Raw genomic sequence first — 21,702 nt, forward strand, 5'->3', positions numbered from 1 at the left:
TGTCCCTGGAGGTGGTTAAGGAAAGGGCAGACACAGCACTGAGGGACATGGTATGGTGGGCAGCACTGGTGGTAGGTGGATGGTTGGACGAGTAGAGGTCTTTTCCAACCTTAATGATTCTGTGAAAGGTAATGCAGCATCAAGTACCCAGAGAAGTTAGAGACTTGTGGATAAAAAAAAAATCAGTTTGATTCTGTATCAGGATTCTTTTTCTGAAATAGGCACAGTGATACCCCATGCATGTGTATGTGCAACATGCACTCAGAATAAAAAACATGATACTGCTGGGAAGATTTATCTTCTGCCCTTGCAATCTTAGAATATTAAAAACACCCACAGGTTTTCCATACTCAGTTGATGTAAATTATGTTAATTTCTTCCCCACACAGTGAAGGTATTCTTAAACAGCAGCTGAAGCAGGAAGTTTGTAATTAAATACTCTGGCTGCACATTCACTGAAAAGCTAAGGATGTATAAATACGACATAACATCAAGATCACTTAAGATGTTACAGAAGAGCATGAGTCACATCTACCTAAAAAAAGGATTCCTGGCATCACTAGTTCTGATTATTAATTTTGGGCTTGCTCATCTCTCTAGAGCCTGCCCAGCACACCGATCCCTGCTGGAACAGCACCCAACGCATGGCCCCAAAGAGCACAAGTTACAGAGGAGGAAAGTTTCATCATGTTTCAGTATGCAAAACAGTGAGATGATCAGAGGCTAGAAGTGAGACTTAGGATTGGCATTTGGAACTTTCTAGCTGGTAACTGAGCACCAAGTATTTCTATGGGTAGAACTTCTACTTGGCATACTACTGGGACACCAACTTCTACAATATCGCTGCTGGGGAAGGGCTCAGTACAGCCACAGGGACCAAACCTTCCCCAGTTCAATAGAATTCATCTATCAATTACAAAAGACAGAAATGGATATCAAGAATTTACAGGAAATGCTCTCACGTAGGAAGTGATGCAACTGCTCAGTGATGACCAAATTCAGTTGCTTGGGGTTTTTTTTTGGTGGCGGTGGCTTTTTTCCCTGAGCCCATATATGAAATAGAGTAAGTTTATGAAAAGGGTTCTGCTACAGCATCTGTGAAGTGACTGCCTCCCAAACTGTACGCTCATCTCAATTCCTTTATGTCACTCTGCACAAGGGCTAAATGAATTTCCAACAGCAGAGCTTAACGACTTCCAGTACAGGGCAGCGAAATCCAATCATCACGTCATCATTTAAAGAGGTAAGTCCTGACTGCAAGGACTGAAACATTTTATAACGTTTTTAATGCTCATTTTAGTGTTACATGTAAGCTACTGATGTATGCAAGTGTTTCGGGAAGCATGGACAGCCCACACTGCTCCCCCAGACAAAGCCAGGAGGACACAAGCAATACACGCTCACTCTGGGAACAGGAGGCACGAAGAGGAGATGATAAAACTCTGCTTGTTATTGTCTTTGAAAGGCATTCTGAACAAAACCCAGCCTCCTTACCTCGTCTGCTCCCTCGACAAAGAAGTACTCAGTCTTTCCATTTTGTCTAAAAGACACTGTAAATTTCAGATGATGTACTGCTGCTATTACGTTGATCCCACTTAGCCAAGCCAACATGGTGCTTTGCCCATCTTATGCAGTACCTTACTGTCCAAATAACCCAAGTGCTTCAAAAGACTTCACCAAGGAAGACACCTAATATGCACAAATGTGGATCAGATTCCAATTACCTTCATGCAAGAGTATTCCCTTCTCCCCCCTTTTAAAAAGAAGAGAAAAAAAAAGAAGTGTGGACTACCTGTGATAGCAAGATATGCTAAGTGCGTTAGATAACTCTCACAACACATTTAGCTAACAACATCCCTGTCACACTCAATAGGGTAGTAAGAGAGCTCTCTGCCATACAGATGAAGCAATGCCAGGATAGAATGGAATTTGGGTCTCAAATCCCAAACAGGTCTGTAATTGCTCAGTTACGCGTCATCACCATAGCATGGACTCCGAACCATCCACTAAGGATTTTCCACTTCCTATCTATTTGGGACCACTTACTTTCTACATGCAGGTAGAAACACCCTTGTGTCAGCTGGTATGAGGAACAGAACTCACACAACCAGTCATAGACATCTGTGATTTGAATGTGAAGCACCAGTAAGAAGCAGGAGGAAGAAGCTCCCATGCTGCCTCTCCAGGCCTTGGAAAAGGTCCTTATCTCCACCTTCTGGTGAGCCTTTAAGACACATTAGAGATTCGAGCAGTGAGAAGGAAAACATACCCCACAAGTCAGATAAGAGCACCCATTTATTCTATCGATGCTGAGAAGCAGATAGCCGCCCTCAGGAAAACAAGTGACTGCATTGCTTTCCTCAGCTGCACGGACCTTCCTGCTCACATCAGGAGAACGCACTACAGAGAGACTGCGGCAGCACAGCCACGTTGGTGGGGCATGAAAACAAAAGCCATTTAGAGTTCCAGTTTCAAGGGGAAGTAAACTGTTTTCTAGTAAACAACACGCTCCTTTGGACATTTTTAGGGTTCTATGAAGACTTCTTTTATTGCATTTCTATTCAGCAGTGCCTCAAAAACATGCTCGAAACCCTTCCCAAGCAGACCAGAAGCCTTTTTACCTGTTGTAAAGGAACCAGCTACCGGCCATACACCTCTAATTAGAAACACACGGCTTTAAGCATTGAAGAACCCTTAACTTGGCCAAGCTCAGGGATGTAACACAGTATTAAGTGCTGGTTTAGAAACTCTCCAACTTCCAGACTCAGTTCACTGTTACCAGCAGAGCAGTAAAGCTACTTCATCCAAAGTTACTGCCACAGCAGGCGGCCCACGAAGCCTTAACAAACACAAAGACACGAGCTGTATACACACAGAGATGAAACAGTAGATATTTAAAAACTCATTAGGATTCTGAGCTCAGCAGACAATTAAGAAATATCAAAACCAATTTATTAATATAAAGCACTAAGAAGCAAATCGGTTTCCTGCGGTGATTATATCAATACTTGCTTTTTGGAAGACTGCCTTCAGCACTGCAGAGCACTTAAATTTCACCTGTAGAAAATGTTCTGTTCAAACCCTGTAGGTGACTCCTACAGCTTCAGTTCAAGCAGAATCCAGTTCAGGCAGTGATTTTATTCAACATCTTTCTTATGAGAGTGATGAGGTGCTGGAACAGCCAACCAGAGAGACTGTGGATGCCCCGTCCATCCCTGGAGGTGTTCAAGGCCAGGTTGGATGGGGCTCTGGGCAGCCTGGCCTGGTATGAAATGTGCAGGTTGGTGGCCCTGCCTGTGGTGGGGGGTTGGAGCTTCATGATCCTTGAGGTCCCTTCCAACCCAACCATTCTGTGATTCTGTGATCTCAGCAACTGCTTAAGCTGTTTGAGTTACGTGAAATTTCAGACTTCAGGCTTAAAACTTACCATGATGAGTTGCACCAATAACATGTAGAAGCTTAAAAAAAAATAGGTTTTATTTTCCAAGAAGCACACCCCAGTTAAAAAAAGAAAGTGTTTGTATGCTTGTCCCAATACCCATTTTTTACTTCCCTGTGCCAAGTTCAGTGCATTAGTGCTCACTTGTTATATGGGCATGATGCTAACAAAGCACGCTCACCACAGTGACTCTCGCACTGATGCTCACCAAAGTTCAGGTTGGACTGCCTTACATCAGGATGGGCCTTTGCAGTGTGCATTCAGCTATTCCAGCAGTCCTTGATGCAAACCTGGATTTGCACCAGGGTCACATAAAGAAGATGTGCCCATGCACAACTCTTTATCACTGTTCCCCTACTAGATGGTTTTAGAATGATGGTCCCTATTTCGCATGCAATACTTCCATGAATAACCAGCTAAACCCTCACCATATGTTCAATCATGCAATCCCAAGATATCACATAAGAAATCTCCAATTAATCCAATAGGCTTAAGCTGGTATCAGGACACCAAAGCTACTTCTAGAAGAAGAAAATTAAGCAATGCCAAAGCCCATTGCCAAAGCCTGAGGCCCACCATCAGGGAGCAGCAGGAGCAGAGCTGCTCCATGGCAGAGGTTAAAGCAGAGGGTAAGCAGCACACAGATTCAGTCCTCGAGGCCCAGGGCCCAGCCCTGCAGCACAGAACAAGCAGGCAGAGCAGGGCTCCAAGCACAGCACCCAGCAAGCAGCGGGAAGGTGTGCAGATCCACACAGGGAGCAGCAGGAACAGGAGGTGGAGACAGATGTGCTGAAGCCTTTCCAGTGCTAAGTCTAAGGTTACAACACCAGCCCAAGGACAGGACTTGAGACAGCTAAACCTATGGAATTGTTCAGGCCAGGAGTGAAGGTCCCATCCTGGTCCTAAGCAGAGCTTCTAGGCCAAAAAGCAGAAAGTGAGGTTGGTCACAGCAACTGAACCCTATGCTGTTAAGTCTTGCCTTCCAAAATGGCTACTGGGAATGATCTCAGGGCCCATGTAGACTCCCAGACCATTCCTGGAAGCTGCAAAGGAAAGCACTATTCATCCTCAGCCAAAAGCACATCATGAACCATTTTAACAATTCAGCTGGAAAGATGATCTCACATTACAGCACCGGAACATGTGCCAGAACATTATTTGATTTACAGCAGCAACATAACCTGGGACTATAACATATTACATTTCCATGCTTATTAGGATCAGATTTCTCTTCAATAGATACTCACTGACATTCATTTGAGTGACACAAAGTAATACATCCATTCAGATTTTAAAGAAAACCATGTCAAGGAAGTCGAAACAATTTTCCCCTTAGAACTGATCTAATGAACACATTACAAACTAGCCCAGGATCTCATTAAACTCTACCTGTTAAGTTTGCCCCTTCTCTGAGTTTTGCTACTAAACCAGATATAGCCAACCATTTACACAATAGCAAGATATTAAGAACTGCATTCCTTGGATCAGTACCTGTTTCTTCCTTCTTTGCACAGCTGAAGAGCTATGCGGTGCACGCAGGAGACAGCAGATGGCACCCATGGCATTTGGTAAGCCCAGAGCACATATCTGCTGATGTCCTCCAGCTCACACACCGCTAAGAAGACACAGAAAGTGTTGTTATTTATTGTCCCAGCCAATATTTTCCTTTGCACTGTATGAACAAACTTAATTTATGACCATTTTGTTCATCTCCACTATTAAGGTGAATTGCTGCAAGTAGAGATCAGAAGGAACAAATGGAAGTGCTTTCCACATCCATAATTCTAATCTTTCTTTCCAGAACATAGGTGTTTTTACAGTTTGTTTTCCTGTGTGAGAATCCTAGTGTCAAATCTTCTCCCCAGCCTTACATACCTAAGACATGACTGCAAAAAGAAAACAATTCAAGTGCATCATGAAGCTTAGAATAAGTCGAACTGGAATCTGAAGTTTCTCCTAAAGATCAGCATGGCAGGATGCTGACACAACCCAGGCTTCATCTGCTTGGTCTGAGCAGCAGCCTATATACTACAAGAAAGGACCTGAAGCATCTGTACATCTCCAGCAAGCAGTCAGATAAAACCTCAGTTATAAAACTTCAGTGGTGGTGGATTAAGACAATTAGTCATGAATATGAACACGTCTCTGGGAAAGACTTATGAAAAGATACAAGCTTTGTTCCTTATTAGAAACTGGAATAAGAAAGAGGAGAGATTATCTTCCTTAGAAATGCTCTGGGACTGTCTGTGTTATGGGTGCCCCCACTAACTGCCAGAGGAGGGGCAGCAGTTGGAGTGCTGTGATCAGAAGCAGCCGCAGCACGGAGCACACAGCAGGCAGTGCAGCACTGCCTGGAGTGGAGTGGCTGCAGCAGCAGGGCAGATCTGCAGCTCCAGATGCAGGAGATGGGGAGATCTGCAGAAGGGGACGGGAAGGAAGGACAGCCTAACACTGTTCTGTGACATGTTTTTGCAGTATTTGTTGCTGGAAATTAAAGGAATTTGGAACTGTCCGTGACCAACACCTTTAAGGCAGACAGCAAGAAGCAGCCATGCGCATGTATTCAGAGGAACTGGATCACAAGAAACACAAGCAGAACGAGTGAACAAGGGACTCACACAATTATTTCATGACTCAAATTCTCTCTCTGCTTGTCAAACACAGATTCTTAGGAGAATCCACCTGAAAGCTTTGTAAAGGCAAGAAAGTGCAAGAGACTAATGTCAGAAGAGTACATTAAACATGCTGGAAATGGCACAGGAGCTGCCTCAGGACTAGAGCCTGTGCTGGGACAAAGCTCTCTGTACATCAATGAGTTCCCATGAACTGGGGAAACAAAACCAAAGAAACCCCACTCATTTCCAAAGCAGCACAAGGCTGATCCCGACAGCCCTGTGCCTTGGTGCAGCACAGTCCGAGCCAGCCAAACAGCACCACCTGAAGCAAAGGGAACAGGGAGTTCAGCCCCAGGAAACTGTTTCCAGTCAGGGATAGCACTGGGGACACACAGATCAGCACTCCGAGCAGTCACGACAAATGGACAGAGAAGAGATGTGTTGCCTGATGCTCCCCGTGGCTTTTAGAAGCCAGCCCCACAGCACACACAAGTTCCTGAGGCGTTAGAAAGGGGCCAGCTCTCATTCAGAGCGGGGCTGGACCCAACGTTCTGAGGATCTCGGTGGCTTGTTGGTTCTGCTCCTCCACTGTAGGCCAGTCACGCCATCAAATGCAAAAGGAAACTATCAGACTGCTCTGCAACATTAGTTACAGTAACATTAAATGAGAAGCTTCTAACTGATTGCATGCAGCAGTCTGACAACCTCTTCATGCTTTTCAGGCTAATTGCAAAGTCAGTTAAGAAACAACACACACTGATTTGAATCCACCCTGCTGCTATGTAATAGATGCCTTCATTACTCCCTTGCCAAGGACACTAACTTCTCTTTCACCATCCTACTGTCATCTTAATCTGCAGCTCATCTGTCTCTACTGCACAGAAAAGGTTTCTCTCATCCCTCTGAGACATACACATTACAGTTACCATATTTGCAACGCCTCTGTATTAAGATTCAAAGCACAGGACAGAAGGCATGTAATTCAAGCAGGGTAAAGTGTCTACAAAACGCAATCAAATTATAGTGAAGGAACCTACATCATTACAATAACCACATTAAAGCAAGATAATTGATAAAAGCGCAAGATACTTCACTTTAAACACCATTCATAGACTCGTACTGCTCAGCAAATGAAGAAGTAGAACAAATCCCCACGGACAGAAATGTATCACTTATCAGCAGAGCTGTTATGGTTTACACTGCACGAGGACTGAATCCCAGCACAGCCACGGAGAAATCCCCGCACTACTGTGGCAAATACTACAACATCCACCAACCTGAAAGAAGCATGAAGTTATCTATCCGGCCCCAAAGTGCTGTTAAAGGCACAGAAGCAATTGCTAATTCCTTTCACCTCGATTCAACTCTGGATGTGCTCTCACCTCTCTGCTCAGTGGTGGAATTTGTCTTAAGCAGTGCTGCAGCCTTCAGGCTGACGGCTCTCTTTTGAACCTTGCATGACCTGAACTCACCTCCTAGTATCCCTTGTCTGTAAACACTGCCTTTTTGTCTTCTTTTTTCTTTCAACCGCTGTAAATCACTATTTATTAACTGCATTAAACTCTGGTTCAGCATTAGCTTTTTTTTTTTTTTAGGAAACATTTGAGAAATTCCCTTAATTGTTTAGAATTTACTATAGTAGATCTACTATATAGTAGATATACTGTGGATTTACTATTTTGAATGTGACTAAGCCAGAACGTAGCTACTTTCACTGCAAAATCTTTATCCTTTGGTAGTGAAGGCTGACCTTCATTTAGGAGCCTTTTCCTTGGGCCAGAAAACTGATATCACAACCTGGGGAAGGATTATAGTACCTCTGATGGCATTAAAGCAAAGAACAGCTGCTCTCCTAACCACATTAGGATGGCTTTACTACCTTTTGATTACTATCAGCTAGAAAAACAGGGGTTTGTTGACTTTTAAATGACAGTTTGCAGGAGAGAGCAGAGCAAAACTGCTTTTCATTATTAGCAGGAATTAGTCGATGAAATTTTGGTTTGTTCCACTACAGACTACATGAAGGCTTCTTCCCATCCCCCGACCCCCATTTTAAAAGATGCAGTATTTGCTTGCATCAGCAGATACCAGAAAGTCTGACTTCCTTAACAAGCACTTCCTCAACAAGCACTGTGCCCACAGAAGTTTCAATTAGATGCAAGGAAGTTCCCATAGAAATTACTGCTGTGGTTTACTCCATCAAGTGCAGCCTGGCATTTCCCTCCCGTCACCTTTAGACTGCTTTACACAAAACACGCTGCGCACCTTGCAATGCCTGCCAAGGGAAACAACAGAAAGTAAAAAACACAGCAGGAGCAAAGCTGATCAAGAATTGCAAGCAGAAGGACCACCAATTACAACATATCACACCTTCTCAAACCTGGTAGATTGAAAATAACATAACATTGTAAGGAGATGGCTGCAAGGTTCTCCTGCTTATCATCCCTGCCATAATCCTGGGGGGAAAAGGCACAATTCTACCTCCATAGAGTCAAACTCTCAAATAGCACTGCACAGGATGATCAGAAGGAAAGTAAAGACAAAGAGAACTCCGCCAGCCGAAGTCCTTGAATGAACTGTGGGTCCTGGCGGGCGCTCACAGCACACAAAGAGGAAAGGCACAGCAGCCTCGGTGTGCCAGGCCACAGCCTGACTTCCACAGAGATCAAAAGGCATCTGAGTCCAGGCATCCTGCGCCACCTATTACAGGAGACAGACAGCTGCCAAGTGCAATCTGAATCTACGTTTGTGCAGTGTTCAGGGATCTGTGGATCCAACCGACGCACAGTTGATCCTACAATGCCCACTGTGCCAGAGGAAGTAGTTAAAACAGGAGTCATTCAACACTGTCTTGTAGATTCAGACCTTGTAACTCCCTTTGGCTCCCAGAGCTGTTTTCTCAAGACCCAGCAGAAAGTTCTCCTAAATCCTTTGTATGAATTCACCAACACTCACCTTAATGCATCTCATTGTGTAAAGTTCTCAATATTTTAGCAAAGCTGGCAAGAAAATAATATTCCTGCAGTAAGAAAAAACAATAATAATTTAAAATACCAAATACCCTGAGGGGACCTTTCCCAGGAACTATTTCCCACCCACCTCAGTTCCATGAGATAACCTTCCAGCCTGCACAGGGTAGAATATGACCACAAGAAGTTGACACTATAATTTTTCCAGAGCTGCTTTTAGGGAGAAAAGTACATTTCCAAATTTAAAGGGCAGGCTGTAACTGCAGGCTTACATGGCCTGGAAAGAACATTAATCAGTTTATTTCTGTCATTTACAAATGACCAGTATAGCTAGATGTTTTGGAGCTCCAGATTTCAACTGCAGCAAACACAGGCCCACCTTTCACCCAGCTGGTCCCATGCCAGGCACGTTCTCCCATCCAACCCAGGGCATTTGTGCTCCCAAGCACCCCGAGCATAGATGGGAAAATAACCCTAACTACTATAAAAATGATTAGACAGCATTCACATTACAGGCAATGGCATTTCAGGCCCAGAAAGACTTGTTACTTCAGTTGGGGTTTTGTTTATTTTGGTTTTGTTTTTTCTAAGAACTTTTCAGAGCAGGAAATAAATATTCATTGAATTGAGGAATATTTGGAGCTCACGAATTCCTGGATATGGGCAGAATAATCTTGGCTAAAGATTTCCACAAGAAAAATAAGACATATGCACAGACTCAACCTGACCATACTGCTTTCACTGTGCAGCCTCGGTATGTCCAGTGTGCCCTCGTGCTATCAAATCACAAAGCTGATGTACAGCTCCAGAAAAACAATGCAAATGCTGATGGCTGCAACAGGCAGAACCACCTGAGGGGGGAGGAAAAGGAAGGAACACTCAAATCACACTAACTGCTTCTTACAGTTCCATTAGAAACTCTGCAATCACTTCAAAGACTGGTGCTGGGACCCATATAAACACGTAAGTACATAAGAGCTGCTTTTAGTACCCTCAGTAAGTTGTCTTGTTAGTAGCAACAAGAGCTCTAATAACTTCCCTACAAATACCTGTTAAAATCCTGAATCAGCAAGCCACACCAGTCAAAGCAATTAATTTCTTCCCCCAGACCAGAACGAACGTGTCACAGACCCCAAATGTCAATGACTTACCTCACTACTTCCCTTTCTCCAGGAAGGCCTTACTATGTTACCACTGCTGCTCACCAGGCAGACTGGGGATCCTAAGACCAGCCATAGTCAGGTAGTCCATACAGCATACCGTGCCTGGCTTCATGGAGATGGAGTTTTGTTTTCTGAGCTCCTACCATAACTCCCTGCTGACCTCCGAGTACAGCAGAGAGCGACAGATATACATGGGAGCTGTTACGCCAGCATCCCACACCATCCTGCTAGTCAACGCTGTTTACTAACAAGGTCCAGCAGCTATAGCATAGGAAGTTAACTAAGGTAGATTAATAAATGCTGACAAACAAGAGCTCAGTCACATTGTGGAGAGGACCTGTATCGCTGCCCAGGGAGCTGTGGACAGAATCATAGAATTGCTCAGGTTGGAAAACACCTTCGAGACCATCAAGTCCAACCCACAGCCAAAGCATACTGCCCTGACTCCAACAACCCACCACTAAATGGAACAGGTTGGCCAAGGAGGCTGTGGATGCCCCATCCCTGCAGGCATTCAAGGCCAGGCTGGATGTGGCTCTGGGCAGCCCGGTCTGGTGGTTGGCAACTCTGCACATAGCAGGGGGTTGGAAGGAGATGATCATAGTGGTCCTTTCCAACCCTGGCCATTCTATGATTTTATGATTCTATGAAATGTCCCTGAGCATGATTTATCCCATTCCCATCCCCAGAGGTGCCCAAGACCATGGATGGGGCCCTGAGCAGCCTGAGCTGCTGGGTGGCAGCCATTCCATGGCAGGGCTTGGATCAGAATGGGCTTTAAGGTCCCTTCCAACACAAGTCATTCAATGATTCTATGATCGTGGGGCTCCATTAGTTAAGATTATCACTACAGCATAAAACTTAGATGGGATCTCTGATGCAGAACTGAACAGTCTGTAGGTAGTGGTAGCTGAAATACTGTATTGCACAGGCATGAATCACAGCAAAGTATTTGAGATTGATCACACAATAAAATTTAAATGCCACAGAAAGTGAGTGATTAGAATGAGTCTCAGAGCACAAACAGCCTCCTACAGCTGCAGGACAGAGTGCCCAGTAAGTTAATGCTTCAGTGTACTGCGGTTTTGTGGTAAGGTTTTGGTAGCGAGGGGCTACAGGTCTCAGTGAGCAGAGCTCAGCACTGCCTGCTGTCAGATCAGATCCAAGTCCAACAGGAAGCCAATCTTTGTGATCATTAAGAAATAAAAGTTCTTAGATGTTATTTCTCAGAACCAGCTGCCAGAGAAGGGCATATGACAGGATTCCTAGACAGCAGCCATGAGAGCCTATGAGTCACAAAGTGCTGAAGGACACTGCTTCTGCAGCTCTTCCTTTCTTATTTGTAGATGCATATACAGCGCATTTTATTATTGTCTTTTTTAAACAGAATGATAGGGAATAACACTCATCCCATTGCCAAAGCAGAACAAAAAGCAGGCAGAGATTTCACAGCACAAGTCACAGCCTGCTTCAAGTGGCAGTTTCTGATAACGTTATCACATCAGCAGACAACCTTAAAAGGTAGAAAAACTGAAAGTAAAAGAAAGCAACAGCAAGTGTACCAAGAAGGCAGAATGAAGCCTGCATTCCATTCCACCCTTGGAGCGGTGACTTCATCTTTGCTAGGGTGACTTTCCACCGAGGCCAGGCTTGAATACTAATATTAGACTAAAAAGAAGTGTGCCACCCTCTAAATATAATGATGACTCAACACCTAGAGGCTTCAGTGATGTAATACAGCCAAAAAGATCCTGACTTCCCAGTCTAGATTCTCAAAGTGAAGGCAAAAGGAATAGATCTCACCCTGCAGAAACACAGCCTGCCTCCTGGAGTGTCCTCCTGAATTAGCCTGTGCAAAAGGGATCCAGAGCAACAGTACACACATGGCAGCAGACACACCGGCTCCACTTTGTTTAAAAGGCGCACAGAACAGACAGACCCATTTCAATTATATGCTTTGGTGTCAGAAAGCATCAGTAGGAAGTTTCAGTTCCAGAATTAACATGTAAAGTTAAAGGCAACACAGCAGACCACTGAGCTGTCCAGTGTCTTTTACTGCACTATAAACATAACAAGAGTAGCATGAAAGTTTGCTAAGAAAGCTGAATGCAAGAACAAAGGGAAAAAATGTCTTCCTAAATATAGCTAGAGCTTGCTTAGAGCATCATCCTTGGACACAATGTCTGGCACTCATTTGAGATAACCTTAAATCCTCTTCTAGACTCAAGTTCAGTAACCTGAAGCAATACAATCAAAGGAAGTCTAATTTAGCATTCTGTATTAAAAGCAAGGAGTCATCCAACAGCTAACAGTGAAAACATAAGGTGAAAGAATCCCTCATGAGAACAGCAGGGTGCCCAGGCTCACATCCATTCAGCCTCTGAAGATCTCCAAGGAGGAGACTCAACAGCTTCTCTGGGTACTTGTGCCAGTGATCCATCGCCTAACTGAGCAGTACAGAACAGCTTCCAATGGAAGGGGAGATTCCTGTGTTCCACTTCATGCCCACTGCCTGTGGGCATCACTGAACAGAGCCTGATTCATTCTCTGAGGTGCTGGAGCAGGTCCAGAGAAGGGCAACAAGGCTGGGGAAGGGCTGGGAGAATACGGCCTGTGAGGAGAGACTGAAGGAACTGGGGCTGTTTGGTCTGGGAAAAGGAGGCTGAGGGGAGACCTCATTGCTCTCTGCCAATACCTGAAAGGTGACTGCAGCAGAGCGGGGTTGGTCTCTTCTCACTGCTGACAGGTGACAGGACGAGGGGAAATGGCCTCAAGTTGTGCCAGGGGAGGTTTAGGTTGAATATCAGGAAACGCTTCTTTCTATAAGGGGTTGTTAAGCACTGGGATGGGCTGCCCAGGGAGGTGGTGGAGTCACCATCCCTGCATGTGTTTAACAACCATTTGGATGTGGTGCTCAGGGCCATGACTGAGCGGAGGGCTGTTAGAGTTAGGGTAGGATGGTTGGGGTGGGGTTGGACTGGATGATCTTTAAGGTCTTTTCCAACCTGAGCGATTCTATGATTTCTCTCCACACCCTCCCTTCATGTATTCACAGACATGGATAGGATCCATTCCCCCCTTCTTTTTTCCCCCAGAGAAGTCCCAGCCTTCTGCTGTCCCTCAGTGGGAGGGAGACCTCCCAGCCACCTCAGATGCCCTTTGCGGGACTCCCCAGTAGGTCCGTGTATCTCTCACTGCAGAGTCCAGAACAGGATACATCTGGCCATGGTATCTTCTCATCTGCTAAAATACTAAATAATGACCTTCCACATTGGCAGTTCTAATTAAACTGGCAAGAAAAAGCACTTAACAGACTTTGGCAGCATCACTGTTACTCAGATGTTTGGAAAACAAAAAAAACATTCTTTATCTGAAATAACTATCTGCTTTTATTGGTGCTCTTTCCAGCGTGAACCAAAATAGTGAAAAAAAAGACAACTGCAGGCTCCAAACACATGGAAGAAACACACCTTCCCCACCTGTACCTGCATTAACCTGAGCTTAACCTTAACTCCCATTAACCAGGGGAACCTGAACATGTTCCCCTGTAAACACGTTCCAATGGAGACATTTTTGAGTGAACACCTCCCGAGGCATTAAAGCACCTGAGGAACATCCTGAGACAAAAAGACATCACTGTGGCAGAGTGCTTACCAGCATCAGCCTGGAGGAATTATACAGTCACATTACAGAAGTGTCAGAAAGGAGTTATGCAAAACAAAACATGAGAAAAGCACAGGAGAAGCTTTATCATCTGGAAAGCCCGACAGCTACCGGCAGCAATTAACTGCTCACACAAACGTATTTCCATGCTCAGGAGCAGAGTCGTGCCCTTGGGCTCCTCACCCAACCGCTCTATCTGTTCAGATAAGAGGAGCAGCACCTCTCAGTAGGTCACATTATCAGCCAAAAATAACAGCAGTTCTGCCACACCTCACCAACATGAGGAGTCACATCAGCTTCTTTCCAAGAGATGCATGATGAACTCCAGGATTAGGAGTGACTTCATTCTTAAAATACTTAAAAATCAGACTTCTAAAACCCAAGCAAGGCAGTGCTGTACACTCAGACGCAAAGATCTGCTCCTTTCATTATGCAGAAAGGAAGAACACAGTGATGGGGACACAGTCAAACCTGATCCCAGCTCTGCAACAGCCCTGTTAATTAAACTCTCCAGGCCTTTGTTTTTCAGTATCTATCCAAGAAGCATGGCATTTTCTAACCACAGTGTAAAGAATGTATAATGGCACTTGCTGTAAGGGACATGCTGTCCATGATAGGCATGCATATAAACAAAACAACCTTCCTTTAGTTGGAGCAAGCTGTTAGTGCACTGAAGATGGGAAATCCTCCTGTACAAATCCTCAAAGGCCCGTTATTATCAACACAGCTGTCCAAGGCATTCTCATAGAATCACAGAATGGCCTGGGTGGCAAAGGACCACAATGCTCATCCAGTTCCAACCCCCTGCTATGTGCAGGGTCACCAACCAGCAGACCAGGCTGCCCAGAGCCACATCCGGCCTGGCCTTGAATGCCTGCAGGGATGGGGCATCCACAGCCTCCTTGGGCAACCTGTTCAGTGCGTCACCACCCTCTGGGGGAAACAAATGTGAAATTATGTGAAATTCTCCTGACTAAGCAGAGACTTTCTGTCACAAAATCTGTCTAAAAGGTAGAGAGAGATTTCTGATGATGAGGTGATGTTATGGTAGCATCAGATGTAGACAGCCAGTAGTAATCTATACTTCCACTTTCTTCTGCTGCTGTTTAAATGAGGCAGAAGTCCCCCTCATGCAGCTTCCAATCTGTTCATGCTGAGATCTGAAGGAGCCAACCAGGAGAGAACTCAAGCCTGGCATGGCAGTTGCTTTGTGAAGAACCAGTCCACAGTGTGAAGAACCTTCTTTGTGAAGAACCACAGTCTTCAGCTGTGAGTACACCTCTTCAGAGGGAGAAGACCCAAACTCGGGCTCCCTATAGCTGTCTGGTAGGCAAGACAGAAGTCTTCCTAAGTAGCACTGTACAACCACACGATACTGCTGCAAGAGTGTACCTGAGGCAGGACATGGTAAGGACAGATGAAGCAAAGCAGCTGATCCACAGTGTAGGGCTACACGCAGCCACAGCTTTTCTCAAGGCTGTTACAAGCCTATACCCAAGCACAAACCAGAACCTACCTTACATGTGATACTAGTTAATGCCTTTAAATTAGAATATTTAAAGCACTTCCTAAAGATGAGTATTTCAAAGTAAGTGCCTTGCTTAGACGCATGTTAAAAGCTTCAACTCGACAGCCCCTACGACACATCAGGTAACAGAACTTACAAGCTGCCAGAGTGAATTCTTTACATTAATCCTGCTGTATGCCAGAGCCACTCACAAGCATATATATTTAAACTTTGTTTATGCAGCAAGTTCACAGGCCAAACCAAAATAACCATTTACACTAACTTGCAGCTTCTCAATCAAATACATCTCCATTGCCCTCCTACAGGTGGAGGCCACCAGCCACAAAGTCAAAGATAACACTGCAAAAACATCACTTTCTGCAGAAGGGATTAAAAACAAACCTAATGTAGATTATGTTCTTTTTTAAGAGAACATTTTACAGCAGTAAAAATATAGTGTACCCCTATATATTGGATCAATGCATAATTGATATATAATTCCTAGATGTATTTATTGATTGCGATTGAGAATCTAAAGTTGACAACATTTTTTATGAAGTCATGTGTGCCATTATCCTGCAGCAACAGTTAATAATAGAAAGGATTACAAGTACAAATCAACCAGGAACCCAAGTATGTGTTCTGAAGGAATAATGAAAACCAAAGATTTAATGAGAAATCCGGAGGTAATCCCGTCTATAAATACAGACCTCCAGGAGCAACTACTTACCTGCCAGCAGAGCTGTTCAATCCATGGCATTGACAGTTTACAGGCAGACACAGAGCAGGATGCACCTCCACAGCCCAGCTGCTCTTAAGACAAATCCGTAAGTCCCATAAGTCCACAGGGATTGCTCTCCCACATACTTACATAATCTCCCATTTCATTTTCTAACTAAGCCACCTCTGGAACACAGCTCTCAAAAAGGGAAAGCTTAGAAGCAAGCAGAGATGGAATCTGTGCAGAAGGAAGAGAAATTCCCCAGTTCTAGGCAGGCTTTTGTTGTCTCCCTTTCAAAATGTACTTTCAGAGCCTTTGAATGCCAGAACTATCTGGGAAGACATTCCCAAACCTCTAAAATATGCATAATGAAATTTAGAAAAGTTAAAGCTATTTAGCAGTTCATTATGGAATTCTACAAATTAGCACAGTGTAAATGCAAGCTGCTTATTTGCAAAAGAATTTAAAGGAAAGAAAAAAGATTCACCACTTTCCAAAACTGCAGTTTAGTTTGTTTGTGGGATTTTTAAATACATGAATACGATCACTTTGTTTAGTCCTGTGGTGTCTGAACATTACTCCCTTCTCATCTGTATGACTCAAACATAAAGATGACATCATTATGGAAAACAAAGAGGTCTGAAAAAAAGCACTCCAAAGCACTGCACGCAATGGCACAAGCACAGCCTCAACAGATAGCTCGTTCAGTGTCTTTGAATGAAAGGACCCCTAAAAGTCTACTTCCCATTTCCTTTCACGTGGTAGTCTTCCGACCATAAGAAAGACTCACCGTCCATCCTGGCCATGCTCCAGTCTCACCAAATCTGTTCTGTAGCTTTATCAGCTAATTCCAGCTGAAGCCCAGATTCACTGCTGCAAGCTTGTCTCCAAATTGACTGTTCTAGACAAGAAACTTAAATAGCCTCAGGTGTGCCTCTAACTATTAGTCCAGACTGATCTCATTAGACAATAATGCCCCAAATGATCAGTTTTATTTTCCTGACATCTCCCTCAGGAAAGATACTATGCTTAGAAATCAGACCTGAAGACATACTGCAGAATGCAGGAGTTTTTCGGTCTGATTGGATGAAAACAATATGCTCTTCTTAAAACAAAAAACAAAAAGCAACTATTTTATTTTAGACTAATTGCAAAGTCAGAATATTCTCCTGCTCTTTAATTTGTTCCACTCATTTAGGTCCTCCAGGTAAGATACGTAACTTAAAGCACTTGAGAAGACACAGGAAGAGCAGTGTCCTGTTGCAGTGCTATGTGATCAGCAAGCAAGAGGAAACGTCTTTCACATGTTTAACTTTGCCACCTCCATCACGACTGCAACTACTGTTGCTATAGAGACATGTACCCACATTTCAGTATTCTGCAAACCTGAACCACCAAAAACAACCAACAAACAATGCTCACTGCAGTTGGCAAAAAGGCTTTCAGGCTCTCAAACGTTGTTGCCCACCTCAGAAAAATAACTCATTCAATGCAGCTTCTTTGCACATGACAGACAGAAGTATTGCTGGTTCCTCAAAACCGCAACAAACACAACTATCACATAAATCACATGCTTCTCTTATACTGAAAAGATGGAAACTGGCACTGTACCTTACTGTCCACGCTTTCAAACACAGACTGGTGAACATTACAAGCAAAGAGAGAATTCGGGAGGTCGTTGAAGTCAATTATTTCATGAAAATCTTCTTCTGTAAAACATCTCTTTAAATCGCTGTCTCCGTTTATAGAGTAGAGTAAGAACTGTCCTCCATCCTCTGGGATGCAGCCATAGTGCCCGAGGCCTCGCATTCCAAACAAGTAGGAGTCTCCCCTCATCCCTAGCAGCATGAAGAAGAGAGACACAGTTACACTACACTTAAAAATAGCACATACACAAGTACAGAAATTCATAGGTCAGGTCTTAATTTGTAGAATGTGTATTTCAGGCTATTTCAATACAGCATGTGAAAGTGGGCGCTAGAACTGGTTTCACTAAAGCTCAAACAGGGACTCTGCTTTAGGTTCATTCTGAAGCATGGAAACAACCTAAGCACGTCAGCACAGCTGCTGAACACAACCAGAAATGAAGCCTGACTAGAGTTTCATTCACCCTGTAAGAAAATAGTATGCTGTCTTTGTGCCTAAGAGTCCTGTTTGTTCCAGGGAAGCCAAGCTAGTGCTTCTGAGCTTGCTCGGAGAAAACAACACACTGGATGAGAATAACAGGAAAATAATACCAAACTTCAACTCAAAAGAATAGAGACACCCCTATAGAAAAGTAGCAACAATACAAAAACAGCACAACTAAGAAACATGATTACTACAACAGAGATAAATGCTTCTGCAGTTCCAGGACAGACTGTATGCTGGTTTTCCATGTCCATTAGCAATTCTTTTCTCTGCATGTTAATGTCACTATGAAGCAAACAACGAAGTAAGCAAAGGGAAAAGACCACCCATGTGACAATTCTCACCACCTTTTAGGAAACCCCTGCCAACTTCAGAGCCCTTACTCCCACATCCATCATAGTACACACAGAAAGACCATTCTAAGGACACGGAAGGAACAGGCCAATCCATCAAGCAGTGTCCCTACCACTGATGCAAGAATAAACCTCTAAACAGCCAAGCGGGAGAGAAAGGAAATGTCCAAGTAATCACTGCTATCAAAGCTGGTATTTATTGTGGCTGCCACAGACAGTCCCTACTACAGCCATATTAAACAGCAGCTGTAACCTACAGCCCCTCCAGAGCTCTCTAACAAGCTGGAAGCAATGCAGAAGAATAATTATTTCCCTTGTATTGATGTTTCTTGCAATAACAATATGCAGACATTGACTGCTCTCTCCTCCTAACAGGAGTTGCAATGACACACACACAGTGTGCTTGTCTGTTTCAGATTTGCCCTTCCCATACTGCGTATTTGTCATTCTCTATTAATAGTTGTAAATATTGCTTCAACTATATTTCGCAGAACTGCTGTCCAAAATTAAGCTCTATACTTTATGTAGGCTTAATCTCAATAAAGCAACATGAAATTACGGAGCTCATTTGCCATGCTCGTGGCTTTCATCTAACCTCATCCCTGCTGCAGCTCAGAAGTGACATCTGATGACCGCACACATCCTTCTGTAACCTCACGTTACAGAACTGCCAGAAATCATTACTGCTGAAGTCTCGGGGCTAATGGCAGAAGTCCTCAAAGAAACACACTGAAGTCATACTCAAACGAGTCAGCTCAGAGCTGAGTCCACTTGTATTGTGCTCTCACAGCATGTGATGGAGCCCCATTCCGCAGCCTGTATTTGAGCAGCGGGGTTGGAAGGCACCTGCAGAGAGCATGGAGCCCAAACCATGAGCTCACAACTAGAACAGTACAGGACCTTTTCCAGAGGTACACCGTCACACACCTATTAGATATGGAACAGCAGTACTCACAGTGCATATAGCGGTCTGCCCAGTAGGTCACAGGATCTTAGCTGCACTCCTTTTCCAGACAGCAAAAGTCACAACTAACATCAGAATGGTTTCTGAGCCCTGCATTCCTTATGTTTAATTTATGAGGGAGGGGTTTAAAACAAAAAAGGATGCAGTGCTGTAAGGAAGTAGGTGTAATATGAAAGCCTCAGGCTAATTATCTCTTTCACAGTGTCACCCTGAGGACAGGCTCCTCGGCTCACAGATGCTCACCAGGACTTCTGCCAGCTCAGTTTGACATGAGCACAACCACTCTCAGCTTATCTCAGGTTAGAAACTTGCCGGTGAGGATGGGCTCTGATTCCCAGCAGGCAAACGACCTGCAGTTGGTAAATGCACTTCAGAGGCAGTGAGGGCATTTTACGGCACCCTGGGTAAAAGCCTTCTTCCTCCACGTGCAAGCATTACACTGGAAGGGCCCACTCAGCAGAGCGGGACTGAAGAGCAACTCTACACAGCAGACTCCAGAGGATAAAGACAATACAAACCAATGCTCAGAAGCTGTAGGAAGCCCCAGTGTGAATTAACACTCACTTTCTAGTGATGAGGAGGAACTGATCCAGAACCGACAGGGGCAATGATTAAGTTTTTGGCTTCTTTGCCAAGCAGCTTTTTCTCCTTCTGCAGGAGAAATATTATGATGTTTGCATTATAAAGTACATAAAGATATTACAAAGTAGAAATTGAGCAAAACCACAATAGCAAGCAGCTAAACAGAACAGAATCGAGTTGCAACAATCAAGTTTCAGTTTGGGAGCATTTGACACAGTAACAGGGAAATAAGAATAAAATACAGCAGCTGATTCTGTCATATATAGGTATCAAAGTCCCACCTGAGCCTACAAGTTAATAAACACTCTTGCTGCGCGACAGCAGTTTTGTTCTGCTGGAGACTTTAAGTAAAAAGAAAGGTTGCTCCTTTCTTTCAGCCAAGTGTTGAGGCAGATTTCTCAGTGGGACATGTGCACCGGGCACAGGGCAAGCTCTTTAATGTAGGTCACTATCCTGCATGCCTTTTGAGCATCTCTTTTTAAGGATTTGGAGGTGCTGGGCAGAAGCACGTTCATATGTGCCTCTTTTGTACCTCAGATGCACCCAAGGCACTGACTGATCTTCCAAGTCATCAGGCTTTTAAACCTGGCTATTAAATCCGCTGCCCAATTGCAGATGGGTCCTGCACAACTAAGAACATCTGCACAAAGTGATTATCATATGGTAAAGCCTGCAGGGTAAAAAGAAGAAAAGACATAGGACTGAACAACATTAGACAATTAAAATAGAAATCTCCCTAATAGGACCCATACCTGCTCCCCCAACAAAACAAAGTGCCTATGATCCTGAACCCAGTCACAACCAGTGAGGACAAGAGTGCTTGAATCAACAGCATGTTGGTGCACCTCAAACCTTCCAGCTGCACCATCAGGCTCCAACCAGACAAACCAGCACTGCTGCCAAAAGCCACAACCCAACTGTCACCTGGGGCTGACTCCCAGCTCCAGCTTTCCACAGGGAAGCAGGCCCCCAACACTCTGATACTGGAGAAATCATCTTCCAATCCAGTTCATAGCACAACTGTACAGCTCAGTTCACTCGAAGCAAGTTTAGCGGCCTGGCACGAGGAGAAAACTGAAGGTTTAATTCCTCTAGTTGTTAGCTGGCTTGATGTAACTCATGGCTGCAAAAATCATTCAGGTTGGAAAAGACCACTGAGATCATCTAGTCCAAGCACCAGCCCACCTCCACAAACCATGTCCTCAAGTACCATGTCAAGCAAGGTCACAACAAAGGCCAGGATTTTATTTTTCCACAACTAATTTACTTATAGCATTCATGAAGTTACAACCTGAGTTTCTGCAGCTCTGCATTAATTGTCATAATAAAACACATGAGAAGTGATTTTCAGCCACTTCTAAGGAGTCCTTATTCACTATAACTAGCATTGGACATGCCTATAATACAAGTCACAACTGCATGACCTTCATTAAACCTACCAAACCCCTTAAGACTTAAGCGTTCTGTTGTCGCTGGTGGTGGCTTATGGATTTTTGAATTTACTCAGCCACTTCACAAGTCCCCTTTCAAAAAAATCCTCTAATTACTCGTTCACTTTAGAACAAAAGAATTTACATTTCAAATCCCTTACACCAA

At 44.1% G+C, this 21,702-nt stretch overlaps 1 protein-coding gene across 2 annotated transcripts in view; it reads right to left on the minus strand.

The window, feature by feature from the left end:
- Positions 1-21,702, minus strand: part of RCAN2 (regulator of calcineurin 2) — a 77,447-nt gene that overhangs the window by 51,261 nt on the left and 4,484 nt on the right. For both annotated transcript variants that reach the window (XM_420062.8, XM_040698615.2), the window contains exon 2: positions 17,689-17,915. In XM_420062.8, coding sequence (XP_420062.3) covers positions 17,689-17,913 — 225 coding nt within the window. In that variant the 5' untranslated portion in view covers positions 17,914-17,915. The remainder of the gene's footprint in view (positions 1-17,688; positions 17,916-21,702) is intronic.

The sequence above is a fragment of the Gallus gallus genome, chromosome 3, assembly GCF_016699485.2.
Source record: "Gallus gallus isolate bGalGal1 chromosome 3, bGalGal1.mat.broiler.GRCg7b, whole genome shotgun sequence".
NCBI lineage: Eukaryota > Metazoa > Chordata > Aves > Galliformes > Phasianidae > Gallus > Gallus gallus.